Source organism: Aphelocoma coerulescens, chromosome 13 (assembly GCF_041296385.1).
Source record: "Aphelocoma coerulescens isolate FSJ_1873_10779 chromosome 13, UR_Acoe_1.0, whole genome shotgun sequence".
Classification (NCBI taxonomy): Eukaryota; Metazoa; Chordata; class Aves; order Passeriformes; family Corvidae; genus Aphelocoma; species Aphelocoma coerulescens.
Window position 1 is genome coordinate 15,911,230 of NC_091027.1, and position 19,656 is coordinate 15,930,885.

The 19,656-nt window shown below is 58.1% G+C and overlaps 3 protein-coding genes across 5 annotated transcripts; 1 reads left to right on the forward strand and 2 right to left on the reverse strand.

Annotated features, from left to right (window-relative positions):
* Positions 1 to 580: 580 nt before the first annotated feature.
* Positions 581 to 8,762, reverse strand: IK (IK cytokine). Its single transcript, XM_069028979.1, has 20 exons — positions 8,684 to 8,762; positions 7,946 to 8,012; positions 7,637 to 7,729; positions 7,168 to 7,227; positions 6,515 to 6,682; positions 6,317 to 6,431; positions 6,040 to 6,110; positions 5,884 to 5,930; positions 5,495 to 5,658; positions 5,267 to 5,375; positions 4,825 to 4,864; positions 4,220 to 4,445; positions 3,952 to 3,970; positions 3,416 to 3,494; positions 3,080 to 3,160; positions 2,483 to 2,540; positions 2,050 to 2,138; positions 1,615 to 1,723; positions 979 to 1,013; positions 581 to 810 (listed from the first exon to the last, which is right to left on the reverse strand). Exons 1-20 carry the CDS (start codon positions 8,697 to 8,699, stop codon positions 783 to 785), a joined length of 1,674 nt encoding a protein of 557 aa, XP_068885080.1. The 5' UTR covers positions 8,700 to 8,762; the 3' UTR covers positions 581 to 782.
* Positions 8,763 to 8,951: 189 nt separating this feature from the next.
* On the forward strand, positions 8,952 to 10,611 carry NDUFA2 (NADH:ubiquinone oxidoreductase subunit A2). The gene is made up of 3 exons (XM_069028952.1): positions 8,952 to 9,087; positions 9,194 to 9,300; positions 10,415 to 10,611. Exons 1-3 carry the CDS (start codon positions 8,984 to 8,986, stop codon positions 10,504 to 10,506), a joined length of 303 nt encoding a protein of 100 aa, XP_068885053.1. The 5' UTR covers positions 8,952 to 8,983; the 3' UTR covers positions 10,507 to 10,611.
* TMCO6 (transmembrane and coiled-coil domains 6) lies at positions 10,532 to 18,098 on the reverse strand. 3 transcript variants are annotated; one of them, XM_069028950.1, is made up of 12 exons: positions 17,985 to 18,098; positions 16,967 to 17,091; positions 16,618 to 16,727; positions 16,307 to 16,490; positions 15,293 to 15,397; positions 14,669 to 14,754; positions 14,008 to 14,124; positions 13,244 to 13,355; positions 12,984 to 13,047; positions 12,801 to 12,895; positions 11,699 to 11,866; positions 10,532 to 11,039 (listed from the first exon to the last, which is right to left on the reverse strand). In XM_069028950.1, the coding sequence occupies exons 1-12, from the start codon at positions 18,061 to 18,063 to the stop codon at positions 10,881 to 10,883; spliced, it is 1,404 nt and encodes a 467-aa protein (XP_068885051.1). In that variant the 5' UTR covers positions 18,064 to 18,098; the 3' UTR covers positions 10,532 to 10,880. The 3 variants fall into 3 exon arrangements, with proteins under 3 accessions (XP_068885051.1, XP_068885050.1, XP_068885052.1); XM_069028949.1 differs by having other exon boundaries at positions 12,984 to 13,155; XM_069028951.1 differs by lacking the exons at positions 16,618 to 16,727; positions 17,985 to 18,098 and having other exon boundaries at positions 12,984 to 13,155; positions 16,967 to 17,050.
* Between the last annotated feature and the right edge of the window lie 1,558 nt (positions 18,099 to 19,656).

The window sequence follows — 19,656 nt, forward strand, 5'->3', positions numbered from 1 at the left end:
TCCACAGGGCTCCTTAATTCGCACCCCGTCACCTCGTCTCTCGGATCCCAGGGGAGGGGGCGGCCAGGGGGCACTTCGGCCTCCTGCAGGGTCTGGGGCCTTCAGGCTCCCCCTAGAGCCCCCAGCCCAGCCAGGAACCACCGGCAGAGCCCCCGCCCCGAGGGGCGATCCCCGCTCCCTGCTGTCCCTGCACTGCGGGAACAAGTTTTGCCTGATGCTGGCCCCATCACACACACCCAGAGCAGCCCTCTGACAGCACTTGGAGTAGCTTGCACATCCTCTGCACATCCTCAGTCCACTTGCTGTAGCCGAGCTGAGGGTCCCATTTCTTCCTCCTGCCCCGAGGTACAGAATGTGCAGCTGGGATTATTGTCCCCAAATCGACTTGTTAATTTTATCCAGGGATGCTGCTGCCCCCCAGCCCAAAAGGCTCCCACAATAAATGCACTGAGCCACACTTTGCCCTGTCAGCACCAGGAGTGCCTGGTAAGTAGCAAGAGTCCTAGCATCCCTGCTTCTCCAAAGGAGGCCAGAATGTGCACAGGCACCGCCTCTCTGCCCACACAAACATGCTCACACACAAATTTGATGTGATTTTATTACAGCTACAACATTTACACAGCACAGGCTCTGCAGAAAAGAGCAGAGGGAGGAAAGAGCTCCCCAGCCCTGAGCAGAAAGTGGACGGTGTGTGGGGCAAGGAGAGCACACCAGCACGCTCCAGGAGGGCAGCTCCCAGCAGGCCAGGCTTCCAGGAGAGGGAGGAAGAAACACAGGAGGCATCAGTACTTGGGACGTTTCACCTCAACCCTGGAAGAGAGAGAGGGGCAGGAGAGTGGTGAGAATGCAGGGCAGGCAGGTCAACCACCCTCCCATCCAGGGCTCAGCACTGACATCCCCATTTCCACACCACAGAAGGTATGGGAGTTCCAACAGGGCCCCTGCTGCTGAGCCACAAGCAGAGACAACTGTACTAACCCATCAGCCTCCAACTTCTTCCGCTTCTCGATGATCTGCAGAGAAAGCACAAACTCCTGTTACCCAGAGGGGCTGGAGGGTGCCAGATACACCCGGGGAGAGCTGCAGCCAGGCCCGAGTGAGCTGAGGGAGCTACAGCTGGAGAAGCTTGGCCTGTTCCCTCTTTGCTCCTTTCTGGCCACCACAGACCGTTGGTTCTCACCTTCCCCAGCCCATCCCATACTGCTCACTCTGCCAGACAACCCCCAGCTCTGCCAGTTGGCAAACAAAGCCACTAAACATGTCCTGTCCCCTCCCATCCCCTTTGGATGGCTCCAAACTAATGGTTTGGGGCATGTTCAGCTGCTGCACAGCCCAGAGCAAAAAGCCCCTGACTGGGGCTGCTCCCAGAACAACAGCTCCAAATGCAGCTCCAGATTCCTCTGCAATACTGAAGCCCCAAATACTTGGCCGATGCTCTTGCAAGGAGCAAATCCAGCTGGTAAAGAGCCAGCCCTCCTGCCCACACACACTGGCAGCACATGGCTGGACTGAAGAGCCATGACTGGGACAGCGAGGGCAGGACTGGGTGGGAGCTGTCCTGGGCCACGCTGGCAGCTCCTGGCTCAGCAGCCCCAGCCCAGCTCGGGCCCTCACCGCGCTGATCTTCTTCCACTGCCGGTCCAGCTCCGCCTTGTCGTTTGTCTCCTTGAAGCGGCGCGTTTTGCGTCCCTCAGACATCTTGATGCCGTACTGGAAGGCCGCCCTGGAGAAGGAGCAAGACATGGCTCAGCACTCACAGGGGAGCCACAGCCTGCCAGAGGAAGGGACACATCTCCCCAGCCATGAGCACATGCTCCAGAGTTGGCCTGAGCCCCTGAAGGCAGCTCAGGAGGCTGGAGTCCTCAAGAGCAACACTAAGAGCAACACTAAGAGCAAAAACAAAGCACCAGGCCCAGGACCCACAGCTCCTCCTCAGGTCCTCATAAGGGAGCCCCCAGCTTGCTTTAAGCTGCCCCAGCACCCAAGTTTGGCCAGCAGGGCCATCCCACCCAGAACCCTCGCTTAGCCCTTCCTGAGGGCTGCACTCACTTGGGCAGAGCCTCCTTGTTGTTCATGTACTCGCTGTACTCCTCCTGCGTGTCGAAGTCCCAGCGGCCCAGAGGCCCCTTCTTATTACCCTGCAGCGACAGAACGACTCAGAGCAGCTCCTCAGTTGCTGCTGGGAGGGCTTCTCACACAGCCCTGCACACCCAGCCACGAGGCTCCATCTCCCACCAGCCCCAAATCCCTTCCCCAAGTAGCTCCAGACAGGAGATTTCATGGAAAAGGGAGTCAGAACAGAGTAGCATGCCTGCCAGCACCTCTGGGTCAAGTGCCAGTGACAAGTTTTCTCCCTGACACAACAGGGAGCTGATCAGCAAACCCCAAAGCTCACTCAGAACCCAGCTCCAGTGCTGCTTCTTTCCCATGGGATCCTCTCAGCCAGCATTAACCCCTACTTTACTGGCTGCTCACAACACACCTGATCCATTTTGCTGTAGTCCACCTCCTCATCACTGTCCACAGCCATATCATCCATTCTGGGGAGAAAAAAAAGCAAGGAAAGGGTTCAGAGTAGGTCCATGAGACATGGCTCAGGACCTCAGAGCTGGTGGAAGTCATGTCTCATGGCCTCGGACCAAACACACTCAGTTCCTGGACCAGAGGGAAGTGCCCCCAGCTGCAAGCCCTGCAGGTGACCTATACCACAGGGCATCAAAGGCTGGAAATGCTCCCAGGATGACTCTGCAGGCTGAAAGCTGTTCCTCCTCCACTGAGGGAGGCCAGAGCTCCACAACCACATGGATTTAACAGGGAATCCAGCAGACTCCTAGCCACCTCAGCCTCCCCCTAGCTCTGAGGGACAGCAGGCTGCAGGCAGCCACTTACAGCAGAGAGCAGCTAAGAAAAGCCTGAATCAAGGGCTTGGGATCATTTTACTGGTCAGCTGTTCCCACAGACAAGGCCAGGCCTACTCCCCCTGCAAGTAGTGGGGCTGATGTTCAGGCTCTTGCTGCCAGAGGACAGCAGCCCCTTGGCACACCCTGCTCCCACCCCACAGCTTCCTGCTGTTCCTTACGTGGCAGGGTAGCACTCAGCATAGCTGTTGGACATGCCAAAGAAGTCTCCCAGCTGCTTCTTGTCTTCTGGCTTCTTCAAAGTGGCAGCAGTTAAGGAAAGCACCACATGAGCTGATCCCTACAGCTACAGGCTGGGCACAGCCAGCTGGAAAACGCTCTCCTGCCCCAACACAACCAAATCAGGGGGTGCAGAGCTTTTGTCTGGTGTAGAAGCAAGGCTTGGGCAGCATTTCCCGGCTACCAGGTGAGGCAGGACAGCCCTTCAGATGTGCTTGTGCCTGCAAGGGCAGCCCAGCCCCACAGCCAGCCAGGCTGGCACAGACAGTAAAGGATATGCCTCTGTTCCCTCCCAGCCAGTAGCTCCAGCAAACTTCTCATTGATGGACTTGATGAGCTCCTTGGCTGAGCCGGGTCCTGGGGTAGAGAAAGCAGCAGGTTATATTTTGGGGGAAGAACAGCTCACTGCAGAACACTGGGGCTGGGCAGAGTCCCTTTGGGACACAGTAACAGGCAGGACAAGCTGCAGGTGAGGTACAAGAGGGGGAGCAAGACAGTTTGGCACTGATGAGGTGGGCTGATCCCAGGAGACCTGGAATCTTACAACGGTTTGTGTTGGAAGGGATCTTGAAACCCTTATCATTCCAACCTCCCACTATCCCAGGCTGCTCCAAGCCCTGTCCAACCTGGCCTTAAACACTTCCAGGGATGGGGCAGCCACAGCTTCTCTGGACAGCCTGTGCCAGGGCCTCACCACCCTCACAGGAAAGAATTTCTTCTTAATATCTAATCTAAATCTCTCCTCTTTTAGTTTAAAACCATTCCTCCTTGTCCTATCCCTATCCCTCTCAAGTGTCCACGCCACTTGACTCACCTTTGTCGATGTCTGTGGGCTGCAAAGAAAAAAGGAGAGACACGGTGTTGATCACACAGAGCTGAACCACAAACCCTACAGGCTGGTGCCAGTGCTGCCTCACTTGCTGAGGGAGAGGACAAGCACCCAGACACCCAGCAAGCCCTGGGGACAGGCAGAGCTCAGCAAGACCTGACACTCGTAGGGGCACAACCAGAGATACCCACAGCCCCAAACCCCACAAAGGGCAGAGATCAGGTGGGACAGTCCTTCACAAGCAGAGACCCACCTCATCATCAGCTTTGGGCTTCTCAAAGTAGCTGTGCCTCTTTTTCTCCTCCTCCCGCTCCCGGTCACGCTCCCTGTCCCTCTCGCGCTCCCGGTCCCTGTCACGTTCTCGGTCCCGGTCACGCTCCCGGTCCCGGTCACGCTCTCTCTCCCGGTACCTCTCCCGTTCCTTGTCCCGTGGCATCTTGGCAGTGGAGGGCACATAATCCCCGATGTCTTCAAAGATGCTACAAGTGGAAAAGAGCCTCGAGTTATGTGCCCTGCAGGAGGAGAGGCCATAACCACCTCCCTGTGACCTGAAGCACACAAGACCAGCACCGAGAGCTAAGGACACCAGATATGGAAGTGGCTTCCACATCTGTCAGAGGTATCACTGCACTTCTGCTCCCTTCTGCTCCAGGACCTGAGTCTTGTGGTCCAGGGCAACAGTGAGCCCTCACCTGCCTCAAGCCTGAAATCCAAACCAGAGCTTGCCTCCAGCCTTGTCCTACAAACTGCAGGTCCAGCAACTCCAAATTCAACCCTCTCTAAATGTGGTGGGCCAAGAAGACATTCCCTAAGGGATAGAGCTGTGACCTCATAGCCTGAGGGCAGGGAGGCACTTACTTCATATCAGCTTCAGGAGGCTTCTTCTCATCCAGCTTCCCTGCAAGGACACAACAGCAGTGAGACACACGTCACCCACTCTGCCCCCTGTGCTGCTCCCCAGTCCAGGTTCCAAGCTGCAGGAGTGGCAAGCCTGAAGGATGTCACATCATACTCAGCCCCTCCAGGAAGCCATTGTGTCCCTCCCCAAGAGGGGACATTTCTCCAAGGAACTGGGCCTTCACCAGGAAGAGCAGAGCACCATGAAGTACCCACAGCTCTAATTTCCCAGCAGCCTGTCCCACGTGCTCCTGCCTTCAGGACACAGTGCTCAGGAAATCACTGTTCTCCAAGTCCACTGCCTCATGGCACAGGGGAATGCCACAAACCAAAACACATCCCATTCCCTTGGGATACACTCCAAGCACTAAACTCCTATTACTTGCTTCCTTTCATCTCCTACCTTTGTCTTTCTTCTTGAGCTTCTTGTTGCGGGTGCCTTGCCTGAGATAGGAGAGGATCTGCGTGAGCTTGCTGATGACAATGTCATTGGTGGTCAGCGTGGTCTGTGCCTAAAAGGGAAATCCACAAGGAAGCATCCTGCTCCCTTGACAGGGAACCCCTCCTAGAAAAACCTGCTCTGGCCGATTCAGAGCAGTGAGGTGAAGCAGGCTGGAGGCCAGCTGGGTACCTCCATGGTGGGGCAGTCAGCCTTGCTGCGGATCAGCGTGGTGGGGATATCGGTGTCGGCATACTCATCATCCAGATCGACCACATAGGCCATCCTGCCCGGCAGGAACAGCTCGTTCCGCTCATAGGTCTTGTTCTTGAACAGGATGCGGTAAATGTTGCGGCCTGGACAGAAGGCAAAGTGTGGGAAAGCAGAGGACAAGCCCAAAGTGAAGCATGTTTAGTTTAGCAGCAACACGAGAATCGCCTCCTAAGGACACACTTCCTCCAGGCCTCAAATTCAGGACTCTCCCCCTCTAATGGTTTTCATTCCTCCATTCACCCTCCAGGATTTCTCCCACGTTCACAACACAGACAAGGTAGGAAACAGCCACATCCACACAGTCTTACCCAGCCGGGTCTTAAATTCAATTTTGTTCTCAGGATCTTCATCTTTCCTAAACAGAAACAGAAACCAGAAGTATTAGAGCCAAGCAAATGCCTCCTCTGCATCCTTCTCTCTGGGAAGCAGCTGCACTCAGGAATGCAAAACGTTCAGTCACTCACTTAGTTTCTTTCTGGGGCTTCTCCATCATTTCCTCCTCTTCCTTCTCCTTGCTGGCAATCTCAGCCCGTACCTGGATGCAGAGTAAATCCCCACGTTACAGCCCAACCCATACCATCGCTGCGCATCTCTGAGCCCACTTCCACCAGCTCCCCAACCCTGAAGCAACCCTTCCCAGGCAGGGAAATCCACGCTGCCAAGACCAAGTGGTTACACCCACCCTGTGTGTCTGTGGGAGAGGACAAGGCAGAAGAGCAGCATGGTGGTATCTGCACTCACCTTCTGCAACAGCGCAAAGTCCAGACCCTTCACCAAGTGAGTGTGCTCCATGTCACCACCCAAGAACTTGGACTCCTGGATCAACTGTCTCCTCTTCTCCGCAGCAGATTTATCCCTGTGCAATGAGAACAGAGCCAGTTAAGGGCCAGCTCCCCCAGATCAGCCCGGCGAGCCAAGGCCCCAGCACAGCTCACGTACGCCTCAGCTGTGGGCCCCACAGCCCTATAGTTGGCAGTGGTGCTGATCAGCTCTGTCTCCTCGTAGTCCTTGTTCACTCCATCTCTCCTCTCCTTGGCTCGATCCCGGTACTTCTCAGCCAGTTCCCTCTCACGCTCGATCTCCTGCTGCCGCAGCTTTGCGTAGTAGCTGGGGTGGAAAACAACTCAGGGTTAAGACTGACCCATTCATGTTTATGAGGTCAGGTAACAGCCCTTGAGGCCTCACATACACCTGTTCTGCTCCAAACCCCTTCCCCAAAACACATTAGAGCACCATGGGAACTGCTGTACTGAGGCCAGCTAAGGAGGAGCTCCATCCTCCCTTCCAAAGGGAAGGGGTCCAGCCCTGCTGTGCAGCCCTGCGCCAAAGGACACAGTGATCAGCAAATGTCCCACCACTGCCCTGCTCTGCCAGACATCCACAGGGCCTCTCCTGCTCCTTCTGGAGGTGAAGCTTCAGCCCCACCCTACAGCTGCCCTGCCACAAGCAGTGACAGTTCCTCAGGCTGAGCTCCAAAGCTCCAAAATAATCCACTCCAGGCCCTCTTTGGGAGCTCAAGAGATCAGAATTGCTTCCACGGGCAGGACATGATGTGTAATGACAACTTCTGCTGCATCTCTTTCCCCACTTACCTTTTCTTCTTCCTCCTGCGAGCAGCTGGATCTTCATCCTCATTGTACTCCCGGGGCATCCTGGAAAAGGGTGAGAAAACACATGTACAGTCTGCAGAGCCACACGGGTGGCAGGTGGAGAGAACAATCCCTCAGACACAGCAGAGCACTGAGGTACTCAGAAATGGAACAGAACAGTCTCTCAGCCTAATTTCCCCCTAATTCCACACTGTCAGCAGGGAGAGGAAGGGAAAAGATTGATTTTCACTGAACCAAATCTGTCTCCTGCACAAAATGCCTTAACAGCCATGAAGCCTCGCTCTGTTATCCACAGCAGCTCTGACCCACCTGCTTCTCCACTTCTCACACTCATTGGCAAAAGCCCCTGTAGATACTCCCCTGCAGAGTGCAGGGGAGAGGGTTAGCTGGGCACTGAGACCCAAAGGGAAAGGGATTGTCCCATAGACCTGTGAAACAGTGCCCTACTCACTCATGGTGGCGAGATTTGGAGGGTGGTGCAGATGTTGGTGCAGCCCGCGGGGTCATGAGAAGCTTCCTGAAGTCTTCATTGGTCAGCTTGGATCTGCAAGGGAGGAAGGGAACAGAAATGGTCGTTTCCAAAGAGCTTTGGTGCCAGACAGCTTTGGAGAACAGCAGGTCCTGTGTGACCGAGATGGGCACCAGGTGCCTGTGGATGGAGCCCAAAGGCTGCAGTGCACCAGTGACGTCCAGCTTCTCAACGGGAATCAGCCCGGGGTCCCACTGTACTGGTCCAGTCCCGCCCCAGTGCTGTACTCACTGGTGGAACGAGTGTGAGTCGTCCACATCGTGGCCATCGGGGGCCAGGGGGTTGGAGAACGGCTCATCTGGGGGACAGGAGAGAGAGAGATCTCAGACACTGCCTGCATGGCCTCATTCCACTCCCAGCCAGGCCCCGCTCAGAAACCAAGAAGGGAGCTCCGAGGTGGATCCCAGCCCGCTGCCACCCGGGCCGGCCTCGCCAGGGTGCAAAGGACACGGGGGTCCCGGTGCCACTGCGAGACCCGCCGCCCCCCAAGCCCCGCGGCTCTGTGCCCTCCCAGGGCCTCCCCGAGGGTGTCCCGTCCCCCACACCTCGGGACAGCCCCCGCATCCCCTCCACGGCCCGAAACACCCCACAGCTCCATCCCGGGGCGCACCCAGCATCAATCCCCGCGCTGAGGGTCAGCCCCCCCGCACCCCCGCGCAGCTCCTCACCCCTGGGCTGCCGCGGGTCCCCAGCCCGCGAGGTCCCCTCCCCCGGCTCCGCGGGCTGCGGCCGCACCCCGTCCGCCCGCAGAGTTGTCCCTCGCACCGGGCCAGGGGTCCCCGGGGGTCCCCCGCTCCCCCAGCGCAGGTTGGGCCTACACCGCCCCCCCCCCCCCCCCCGGGCCGCAGCCGCCCCGCCCTGAGCGACACGACAACCCTCGCGCGGGCCAAGTGCCCCGGCCCCGGGGGTGCCCGGGGGTGCCCCGCGCCCCGGCGTCCCGTGTGCGGTGTCCCCTGTCCCCGAACTCACTGTCGCGGTCCGGCATCGCTGCGCTCCCAGCTCCGCTGCGCGGCCCTTCCGCTCTGCGCTGCCCTCCCAGTGCACCCCGCGGCGGCCGCTCCCATTGGCGGGTGCGATTACGGAGGGCGCTCCCATTGGCGGGTGCGATTACGGAGGGCGCTCCCATTGGCGGGTGTGATCGCGGCTGGCGCTCCCATTGGCGGGTGCCATCGCGGCGGGCGCTCCCATTGGCAGGTGCCATCGCGGCGGCCGCTCCCATTGGCGGAGGCGCCGCTGTCCCGCCCCCGCGGTGTTGTCCGCGCAGGGAAGATGGCGGCGGCCGCTGTGAAGAACATCGGGGGCGGGCTGGGCCGCGGGCTGAGGGAGCTCCGCATCCACCTGTGCCAGCGCTCCCCCGGCAGCCGCGGCGTCAGGTCAGCGCGGGGATGGGCCGGGACGGGGCCGGGTGGGCTCCTCGAGGGGAGCGAGACACCCCTGGGGTGACCCACGGGGACCCGCCGGTCCTCCTTCCCTCCGCAGGGAATTCATCGAGCAGCACTATGTGACCCTGAAGAAGGCAAATCCCAACTTCCCCATCCTGATCCGCGAGTGCTCCGGTGTCCAGCCCAAGCTCTGGGCTCGGTACGGTAAGTAGGGGGTGCCCGCCGGAAACACCATGGAATTATTATGGAATGCTTTGGGTTTGAAGGGACCTTAGGGACCATCAATATTTATGGCAAGGATCAGAGGGAGAGGGTGGGCGGGGAAAGGATAGGCATGGGAAAACGGGGGTGGGGAGAATCACAGACTGGTTTGGGTTAGACGGGATCTTAAAGCTCATCCAGTGCCACCCCCTGCCATGGGCATGGACATCTCCCACTAGACCCGATTGCTCCCAGCCCCGTCCAGCCTGGCCTTGGGCACTGCCAGGGCTGGGGCAGCCACAGCTTCCCTGGGCAGCCTGTGCCAGGGCCTGCCCACCCTCCCAGGGAGGAATTTCAGCTGTGGGCTGCAGCAGTGGCTGCTCAAGGGTTGCACGAGGGATGTCGATGGGGAGGGAGCAGCTGCCTTCGGGGCAGAGTGCGGGTTCACTTCAGGGAAGTGAGGGCCCAGTGCTCAGCAGGGGCTTTCCAGCCTCGGGCTGTGATCTCCCACCCCCACCCCATTCACTACACCAAAATGTGGTTGTTTTTCCTGCGTTCTCAGTGAAACACCAAGAAGGGAACGGCAAAGCCCCTCTGGAAAGGCTTTATCTTCCTCAAAAGTCATCTGGGCTGGAAAAAATTAATTTAGAAACTTTTGAAGAGATGCAATGACTCTTTAAGCACAAGTTTCCCCGTGTGAGCACAGGGACCAGGGGAGTCTCGGGTGTGTCTGGGTGTGACTCGCAGGGAGCCCCGGGTCAGCCCAGGCTGGGGCAGCTGTAGGAACAGAGTTTCCAGGCTGCTTTCCTGAGGGGAGCACCTTGCTGGGACCAGGCTGAAAGCCACAGGGTTGCTCTTGGATGTATCTCTGCCCAGCTGCTGCACAGCCAGAGCTAACAAAAGGAGACTGGGAAAAGTGTTGAGCTGCTTTGAGTTCTTTCCAAGGGAAAGGAGGAAAATAAGAAGGTGGAAATGATAACTTGGGCACGTGGAGGGACACTGGGAAGTGGTGAGTGTGAAGGGGTGGTGATGGGAGCCTGGGCTGTGACACCAGTGCCCTTGCATCAGGGAAGGACCCACACACCTGCCCGCTGTCACCCTCTCTGTTTTCCCACAGAGTTTGGGAAGGAGAAGAGCATCCCACTGAACAACCTAACTGTGGATGAAGTGGGCAAGGCCCTGGAGAGCGTTGTGAAAAGCCACGCGTGAGGACAGACAGGAAATACACACGTGCTGGAGACGTGACTGATCATCTTTAATGCCAAACATGTATCTTTAATTTATCAATTCATAAACACAATGTGCTTACCTGGAGCTTGGTGGTGGCTGAGAGCCCAAGGAATGGCTGATGCAGCCATTCACCCCTCCCTGGCACAGGAGTGTGGCTGCAGCTCAGCTCTGCCCCTGCCCCAGGCTCTGGGGGGCACCACGCTGGTGGCTACGAGGCAGTGACAAGGACCAGCACCCCTGTGAGCCAGCACTGGCACATCAGAGTCCTGAGCAGCCCTTGGGAAGCCAGGCACAGGTTGGACAGAGAGTTTATTCCCCTGGGAGTTCAGGGGAGGGTGGGGAGGGGGTGAGGCCTAGGAGAAGGCAGGCAGTGTTGCCTGGCAGGCACTGGGGGCTCCTGGGGGCTGCCTGACCATGTCCAGCAGTGCCTGTGCCCGCTCCTGCAGCTCTGGGGTGCTCTGGTGCTGCTCCAGGGCCTGGTGGCCGCCGTGCCTGGTGAAATCAGCAGCAGCCTGTGCCAGAGGGAGGGTGAGAGTTGGCTGGGTGCTACAACTGATCATCTCTGCCCAAGCCACTACATCCCAAGGAAAGGGGCTGAAGGAATTCCCCAGAGCCCTCCCAGACACTACATTTCCAATCCAGGTAAATCCCACCATGCCAGTGGTTGGCTGGGAAGGACTTTAAAGCCCATCTCATCCCCACCCCCTGCTATGGGCAGGGACACCTTCCACCAGACCAGGTTGCTCCAAGCCCCGTCCTGCCTGGCCTTGAACAACCAGGGATGAGGCAGCCACAGGTCCTCTGGGCACCCTGTGCCAGGGCCTCACCACCCTCACAGGGAAGAATTCCTTCCTGTGATCTGCAGCAAGTGAGGCAACCCCAGCAGGATCAAAAGAAAACTCGGGGTAGAAACAACCTGCCCTAACACCAGTCCTTGCCAATAGAAAAAGGAACTCACTGGAGAAACAAGAAGGGTGTTCACCCTCTGCATCACAGTGTCCCTTTGGGCAGGGGTCTGGGTGCTGAGGGGTGGGGGGTAGTGTGGCAGCCATTGAGGGCACTGTTATTTAAATTACAATCATCATTCCCCCTTCACAATAACAATAACCCCCACAATAATCATTCCCCATCCCCTTTACAATCCTGTTCCCGGAGCTCTCCCGGCTCTCACCTCCGGGCAGTGCAGGAAGAGGAGGTGCAGCAGCTCCAGGCACTGCCCCATGGCCTCGGGGTCGGGCAGTGCGAGGAGGGGCAGGAGCCGGGGCAGGAGGGGCTGGCACAGCAGCCGCTGGCACTGGAACCGTCCCTTCTCGGCGATGTTGCACAGCACTGTCAGGGCCTGTGTGAGGGACAGGGAGCAAACAGCGAATGCTGCATGGGCAGATTCCTGACAGGCTTGGGAGGGCTCCCAACAATTCCCCATGTCATGGAATTGTGGAATGGTTTGGGTTAGAAGGGACCTTAAAGCCCATCCAGTTCCACCCCCACGAGGAAGGGGTGCTGCTGCAGAAGGACTGAAGGATGAGGAAGAGGGCGATGAGCAGGCACCCGTCCTGGCCCTGTCCCTGGCAGTCTGTCTGTGCCAGCAGGTTACTGAGACACCTTCCACTATCCCAGCTTGCTCCAAGCCCTGTCCAACCTGGCCTTGGACACTTCCAGGGATGGAGCAGCCACAGCTTCTCTGGGTGACCTGTGGCAGAGCCTCATCACTCTCAAGGGAGGAATTTCTTCCCAATATCCCATCTAACCCTGCCCTCTGTCAGTGTGAAGTCATTCCCTGTTGTCTTGTCACTCCGTGCCCTTGCCCAAAGTCCCTCCACATTTTTTTTTGTCCTGCCAGGTGCTTGCCCATGGCCACCAAACCACTGGATTTGGAATGCCTTCTCCATGCCTATCCCAAGGCACTGTTCATCCCCATGCTAGGCAGACCCAGCCTTGCCACCCACCCTGGCAGTGTCCCCTCCCCAATCCCCTAAAGCTTTGGGGTCTTTCAAAGGAGAGTGGCAGGAGCCTTCCCAGACCTTCTCCAGGGGCTGGCCCCAAGTTAACATCTCCCTTGGGACCACTCTTATGCTGGGACAAGGCTCTGCCAAGGGTAAATAAAGCTGGAGTGGCTTCAGGGGAGGGGGCTGGTGACTGCCACAGCAGAGACCTTCTGCCAAGCTGTCACTGCTGCCCCATCCACCCTCCAACTCCAGCACTATCAGTGTGGGATTCCTGTTCTGAAATTCCAGCGCTTCCCCAGCATTCCCAATGCATGAGGCAAGGTTTACCAACACAGTGGCCATCTGGGAACACGTCAGGAGCTGCAGCAGGGCTGGGAGCAGGTCCAGGGAGAGCAGAGCAGAGCAGAAGAAGGGATCATCCGCTGGGGTGGGCAGAGAGGGAACGTGTGAATAAAACCAGGGCGAGTCCCAGCAGTGTCCAGCTGTGCCACCAGCCCCTGGGACACTCACCTGTGAGGTTGTTGAGCAGCCACAGGCACTCCTGGGCGAGGAAGGGGTGCTGCTGCAGGAAGCACTGCAGGATGAGGAAGAGGGCGATGAGCAGGCGCCCGTCCTGGCCCTGTCCCTGGCAGTCTGTCTGTGCCAGCAGGTTACTGAGACACCGCAGCACGGGGCACACGAGCTGTGACACAGGGACACACCAATCCCTTTAGCTGAACCATGCCCCCACAGCAATCCTGGGAACAGCCAGCACCCTGCCCACCTCTCACCAGCTCCAGGCCCTCGGGAGCATCCTGGGGGATTTCAGAAGCCAGGTCGAGCAGGAGTGAGGTGAGGGCAGGCACGGCCCCCAGTGCCAGCAGCACCATGTTGTCTTTGTGCCTGCAAAGGGAGGGACAGTGCAGTGGCCTCGGAGCTTAGAGAGGGGAAACTGCCACAGCCCCTCACCAAATAGGGCCTGGAAATTCAGAGTGCTCTCCTGAACCACCACAGGGCTTATTGCATGTTGGAACAGCGGCTTCTTTCATGTTGGAGTAGCAGGGTTTCTTTCTGAGCTTATGAGAAAGTTTAAAAGCCCATGAAGAACAGATTCACTGGAATTACCTGTGTGGGTCTGGAAACGACAGCCCTGACCCTTCATCTACACATTCCTTGGCTCCAGTGGCAGGCAGGGATTGCTGGCACAGCCCTGGGCCAACCCCCCCACAAGTGTGAGGATTCAGGGAGCCTGCCTTAAGAAGTGTGGGGGACAACTCCCTGCATAGGGAAGCAATTTGGGGGCATTTCAGAGGACTAGAAACAGCCTCCTCAGGTTTATCACCCATTACCAACCTGTAAAGGAGCTCAGTGATGCTGCAAACAGCACGTGTGCTCAGATAGGAGAGCAGGGATACCCAGGATGGCCGGGGAACTGCTTTCCCAAGGGAAAAGGGCAAGGGGAGGCAATACAGGTCCTCTCGCAGGACCATGAGCCTTTGTGCCTCTTGTTTGGCTGCCCCCAGGGAACTCAAATCGAGGAAAAAAGTGCATTTACCTACAAATGATGTAGTGGAGACACCACGCAAACTCCACGGCCACTCCCATCCCAGCCTTGAGGCCAGAGCAAACCAGTCGGAGCATGTGCTGGGGGAGAACTGAGTCCAGGACCAGGCTGGGGTCAGAGAGCAGAGTTAATGGAGGCACAGGCTGGAGCACAGGCAGGACAGACACCAACAGGGAGACACAAACCCTGGCCACTGAGCAGGGAGCTGTTGTACCCCGTACTGGGGACCACAGGGTCCAAATACACACCTGGAAGGGACTCTGAGCCAAGGGCTGCAGCCTTGGGCTCTCCCTGTCCATGGCAGGGCCTGGGGGCACTCAGGACACCTTCACTGCGGTCACATTTTTGGCACTGGGGGCTGTCAAGCTGATCTTTTCCTTCGCAGGAGGAACACAGCCAGAATTCCATGTGAGCCAACCCTGCTCCACGCTGGCCTCTACTGAAATACCAGAGCTGTCTGCTCGGATAAGGCCGAGGGAAAGGAGCCAAGCCCCACTCCCTGATCTGCATCACAACTTCCACAGTTCTGGTAGGATTCTGCCCTGAACTATTAATGTCACTGGGATGGGGAAGGTGTTGTGTCCCCAGCACACAAATACCACACCAGGCCCCAGGGCCCATCCTGGTGCAGGGTTCAGAAGCTCAGACTCACGGGATGATCTCTGTGGGCGCTTCCTTGGCTTGGAGGAGCTGTGAGAGGACATAGCCCACACCTTCCAGCACCGCCTCGTGCGGGGACTGCAATCAAAGAGAACAGAGCTGATCCCTCCTGGCAGAGCCAGGGCCCCAGGGTGCCAAGCAAACCCACTGAGTGGCACCGCCCCGCTGTGCCTGGAGAAGAGGGGGCACAGAGGGGACCGGGAGGGACACAGGAACCTATGGCCACACCAGAGCTGAGCTGTCCCCCTCCCCACACTCAGTGGGCTTGGCCCAAGCACAGCAATAGTGCTGCTTTGAGCATTTGGACCTGCAAACCACAGAGTGCTGGAGCCCGGCCAGGCAGGGGGGACAGGGCTCCCTGTGCTCCAGACTGTATCAGGCAGCCACTGGATGGGGGAGATTCAGCTGGAGAAGAGCACAAGGTGGTGATCTGAGCCCCAAAAATGGAGTGCAGGGGAGCCCACAAGTGACCCTCAGGCTTGTGGGAACAGCTCCCTGCAGAGGGAGGGATCTGTGCCTGCAGACACAGCTGGGAGGAGGGCTGGTGACTCAGGGCTGGCAGCCAGAAAAGTCTCTCTATGGCAGAACAGAAGTGTGGCTGAGCTGCTTCACCCACCTGGATGCAGGATGCCAGCACCGGAATAATGCCCTGAGGCAGAAGTTGCTTCCTCACAGCCTCACTTTCTACTACGAGGTTCCCCAGTGTGTACAAACACAGCTCCTGCAACAACACAGCACAGTAGGCAGCTGACCCCGTGGGCAGCCAGCAAGGCCCCAGCTCCCACACCCTGCCCTGAGAGGGGCAGGAGCTGGTTTTGGAGGGGGAAACACAGATGGATGTTGCTGGAGTCTCCAGCCACCCCATTCCCAGCTCTATCAGCTTCTTCTTCTATCTGGCTGAAGTTGGGATCTGATCACTCCCACTCTGGAGGTTTTTCAGGCTTCTAATTTTCAGGATGACATTTCCCTGAGCCCCCTCTGGTTCTCCTGGAGCCTGCCTGTGTGCTGCATTCAAATGGGATCAGCACCTGGGGGTCACTGCCCACCTGGCTCCTTAGCTCTGAGCCTGTCTGCTTCCCAATGGAGCAGCTGGAAAAACACATGGGCATCCCAGAGCTACTCCAACTGTGTGCTCCTTTCCCAGATCAAATTGCACAGTATGGAGCCACAGGCACTCTACTATCTACTCTTATCCTTTCTTTCTTTTCCTTATATATTTTCTTAAGTGATATCTTTATGCTTGTATGCTGTTTCATTTCTACAGATAACAACCAAAATGGCTACATCCCTCCTTTCCATTGCAACCAAATCATTCTAAAATAAACCTGCCATATATATATGTACATAAATACAGGTCATGCAGTGTGGTTTCACTCTAATCCAACCCAAGGGATCTATGATTAACAAGAACTCAGTCATCCCACCTTGAGGGGCAGGCCGTAACACCTGGGCACTGGCAACAGTCCTGCTCCAAGGGCAAGGTTGTGGTGCCAGAAGATTTTTGCTTCCAGAGGGCCCCTTCCCACCAGCACTCCCACGTGAGCCACGTTTGACCAGAAGAAGTCAACATCAACCACAGCAAAGGATTCCCAGGCACCAGAGCCCCGGCAAACGTGCACGTGGATCTCACCGTGAACTCCAGGCTGTGTCCCGACAGGTAGGTGAGCAGGTAGGAGGTGACAGGCAGACACGCCTCAGCCACCGTGGGGACACTGGAGTGGGACAGCTCGTGCAGGCAGCGGGCAGCCTCCAGCTGCAGGTCAGCCAGGCTGCTGGTGAAGAGCCCGGTGAGCGTCCGGATGCTGCCGTCCAGCCTGGGGGATCCAAAGGCTGCTGTCAGCTCCCACCCAGGACCACACACCAGCTCATCCACCCAACCACAGGGACACAGGGCCCCTCAGGACATGCCCTTGCTAACAGGCACACCACACCTGGGCTGACCTGACAAACTTCTGCTGGGTCTCCTCATTCTGCAGAGCCCAGCGGAGCTGGCTGAGCGATCGCTTCCTGTCCTCTGAGCCCCTCTGCACACCCCTGAGCAGCTCCAGGACCTGCCCAAGGAATTAAAAGGTGGGTGGAGCTTCCAGCACTGCCAGCATTAAGATTTCGCCCCATTAATCCTGGAGGCAAAGGAGCTCAGGGCATGAAGATGGGCACAAGGAATCTTAACTGTGTCTGGCAGTGAATCAGAACCATTCCCAAACCCGCCCCCGCCCAGCCTCCTTCATATGCTGAGTCTGGGCAAGACCCCTGGGGCCCCCATTGCCGTGGAGAATGGCAGGTTCTTCACCTCATCCTCTGAGAGTGGGTCTGGCACAACGTCTGGTCTGTCCTGTCCACCCTCGTCGGCCGCGCTGTCCTCCCGCAGGAGCCGCTTGCTGACCAGCTGCTCCTGCCGCCGGGCCTTCCTGAGAGCTGCCATCGGATCAGGACCCGTCACCACCTGCCCAGGGCAGGACACTTCTCCAACCCACCCAAGAGCCTGATTCCTCCCTTAATGCAGGGAGGGACTGCCCATTCCTCCTTGTGCAAGCCTGGAAGGGATGCACGAGCAGGGACCGCACTTGGAGTTGGGGCTGAGGGTCGGCCACACAAAGTGTGAAGCCACAGCTGGGATAATGGGCAGGAACACGGGACAGAGGCCCGAGGACCAGCTGGAGGGACCTGAGGCTGGATTTCACACAGGATCATAAAATCATTAAGGTTGGAAAAGATCTACAAGATCAAGTCCAGCCTTCAACCGAACACCACCATGGCCACTAAGCCACGCCCCAAGTGCCCCATCTACTTGTTTCTGGAAAACACCTGCAGGAATGGTGACTCCACCACTGCCCTGGGCAGCCTGTTCCACTGCCTGACCACCCTTTTGGTTAAGAAATTTTCCTTAATATCCAACCTAAACCTCCCCTGGCCCAGCCTGAGGCCGTTCCCTCTCCTCCTGTCCCTGTTCCCTGGGAGCAGAGCCCGACCCCCCGGCTGCCCCCTCCTGTCAGGGAGTTGTGCAGAGCCACAAGGTCCCCCCTGAGCCTCCTTTGCTCCAGGCTGAGACGTAGGCGAGACCTTGGAAAACCCAAACAGCGGGGGGGTTGTTGAAGAAACGGGGAATTCATGGCAGAAACCCACGGGTTAAAATCCGAAGCTGTAAAACGCTTCCCCGAGCGGGCAGCGGCGCCGATCACCCCGCGCATCCCGCGATGCGCGACCGGGCGGGGCGGGGATGGCGCCGGGAAGGGCTGAGCTGGGGGGTCCCTCCCACCCACGGGGAGCCCCGCAAACCCCCCGGCTGTCCCCGGTGTTCCCGGCCGGACCTGCCTCTCGCTCCCGCCGCCGCACCCGCAGCTCCTCCGCGCTGCGCCCGCCGCGCCGGCCCCGCCGCCGGCCCCACATGGCGGAGCAGGAGCAGGAGCAGGAGGAGGAAGAGGAGGAGGAGGGAAAGGCTGGTCCTGGGGCGGTCCCGGGGCGGGGAAAACCCAGTCCCGGCCCAACCTTCGCAGCCGAAGCGCCCAGCCCGCTCCGGGCACGGGCAGCTGTGCAGCTCCGGAGATGCGTGCTGGGTGTGCTGAGGACAAAAAAAGCCCGCAAAGATTCACCAGGGATAAGAAACAAGGCGGCTCGGTGCCCCGGGACCTCCCACCGTGGTGATGGGGACCGCGGGGCAGAAGAGCTGGTGCTTTCCCAGGTGGGGGTTTGGGGAATTTGCCCCTGGAGGGCAGAAATTAAAGGTAGCAGCCCCGGGCAGAGCTGCCGGGCTCGTCAAAAGGGGCCGGGAGGAGAGCTCAGAGGGCAGCTGTGATTTTTCCATCATGTACTCAGCAGCAGTTTCACGGAATTCCAGACCCATTTAGATGGGAAGGGACTTTAAAGCTCATCCAGTCCCACCCATGGGCAGGGACACCTTCCGCTATCCCAGGTTGCTCCAAGCCCGGTCCAACCTGGCCTTGCACACTTCCAGGGATGGGGCAGCCACAGCTTCTCTGGGCACCCTGTGCCAGGGCCTCAGCACCCCGGATATTTCTTCCCAATATCCCATCTAACCCTTCTTCTGTCAGTTTGAAGCCATTCCCCCTTGTCCTGTTTCTCCAGGTCCCTGTCCAAAATCCCTCTCCTGGAGCCCCTTTAGGCACTGGAAGGTGCTTTAAGGTCTCCTCTGAGCCTTCTCCAGGCTGAACACCCCCATCTCCCAGCCTGTCTCCAGAGGAGAGGGGCTCCAGCCCTTGGAGCATTTCCATGGTCTCCTCTAGACTAGCTCCACGTCCTTGTGCTGAGGAATTTCATGTAACCTGAGGATGTAGAAGACGAATAATGGAATTGCTGAGCCCCTCTGCACAAGAGTCCCGGAGAGCAAGGGACGGGCAGCTCCCGCCCCAGCTGTTGTAGCACCATTTTGTAGTGCCACACTACCCACAACAAACTGGGAGTTGCATTGTCCAGCCGTGCAGTTTTGTCACCTTTCTGAAGCTCTTTCTGAATCCAACAGAGGCAGAGAAATCCCTGGGAAAGAAAAAAAAAATCCTGAGAGATCATAGAATTACAGAGCATTTAGGTTGGAAAAGATCTCCAAGATCATCGAGTCCAGCCTTTGACCCATCACCACCTCGTCAGCCAGAGCAAAGCACTCAGTGCCACATCCAGCTGTTCCTTGAACACTTCTGGCTCCTTCTGGTGAAGGAGTGCCCTGTGCAGCTTCGGGCTGCCTGAACAATGGATGGGAATTGTTCCATCCCCATCCTATATGGAACACAGGCACCTGGGCATGGGCTGGATGCCAGGTATGACAGTCCTGTACCCTTCTGCATTGTCTGCAGGGTGCTCAGCACCTAGTGGGCTCTGAGGCACAGCAATACCTCGCCTGATCCCGAGACTGCGTTTGGGGAATCTTGCCCGCATCCTGTTCCATCACCCTTCCTAGGAAAGTGAGCAGCACCGGCACCCCGGCCGCAGTCTTCCCCAGCCCGCAACCGCAGGGAAGCGAAGCAGAAG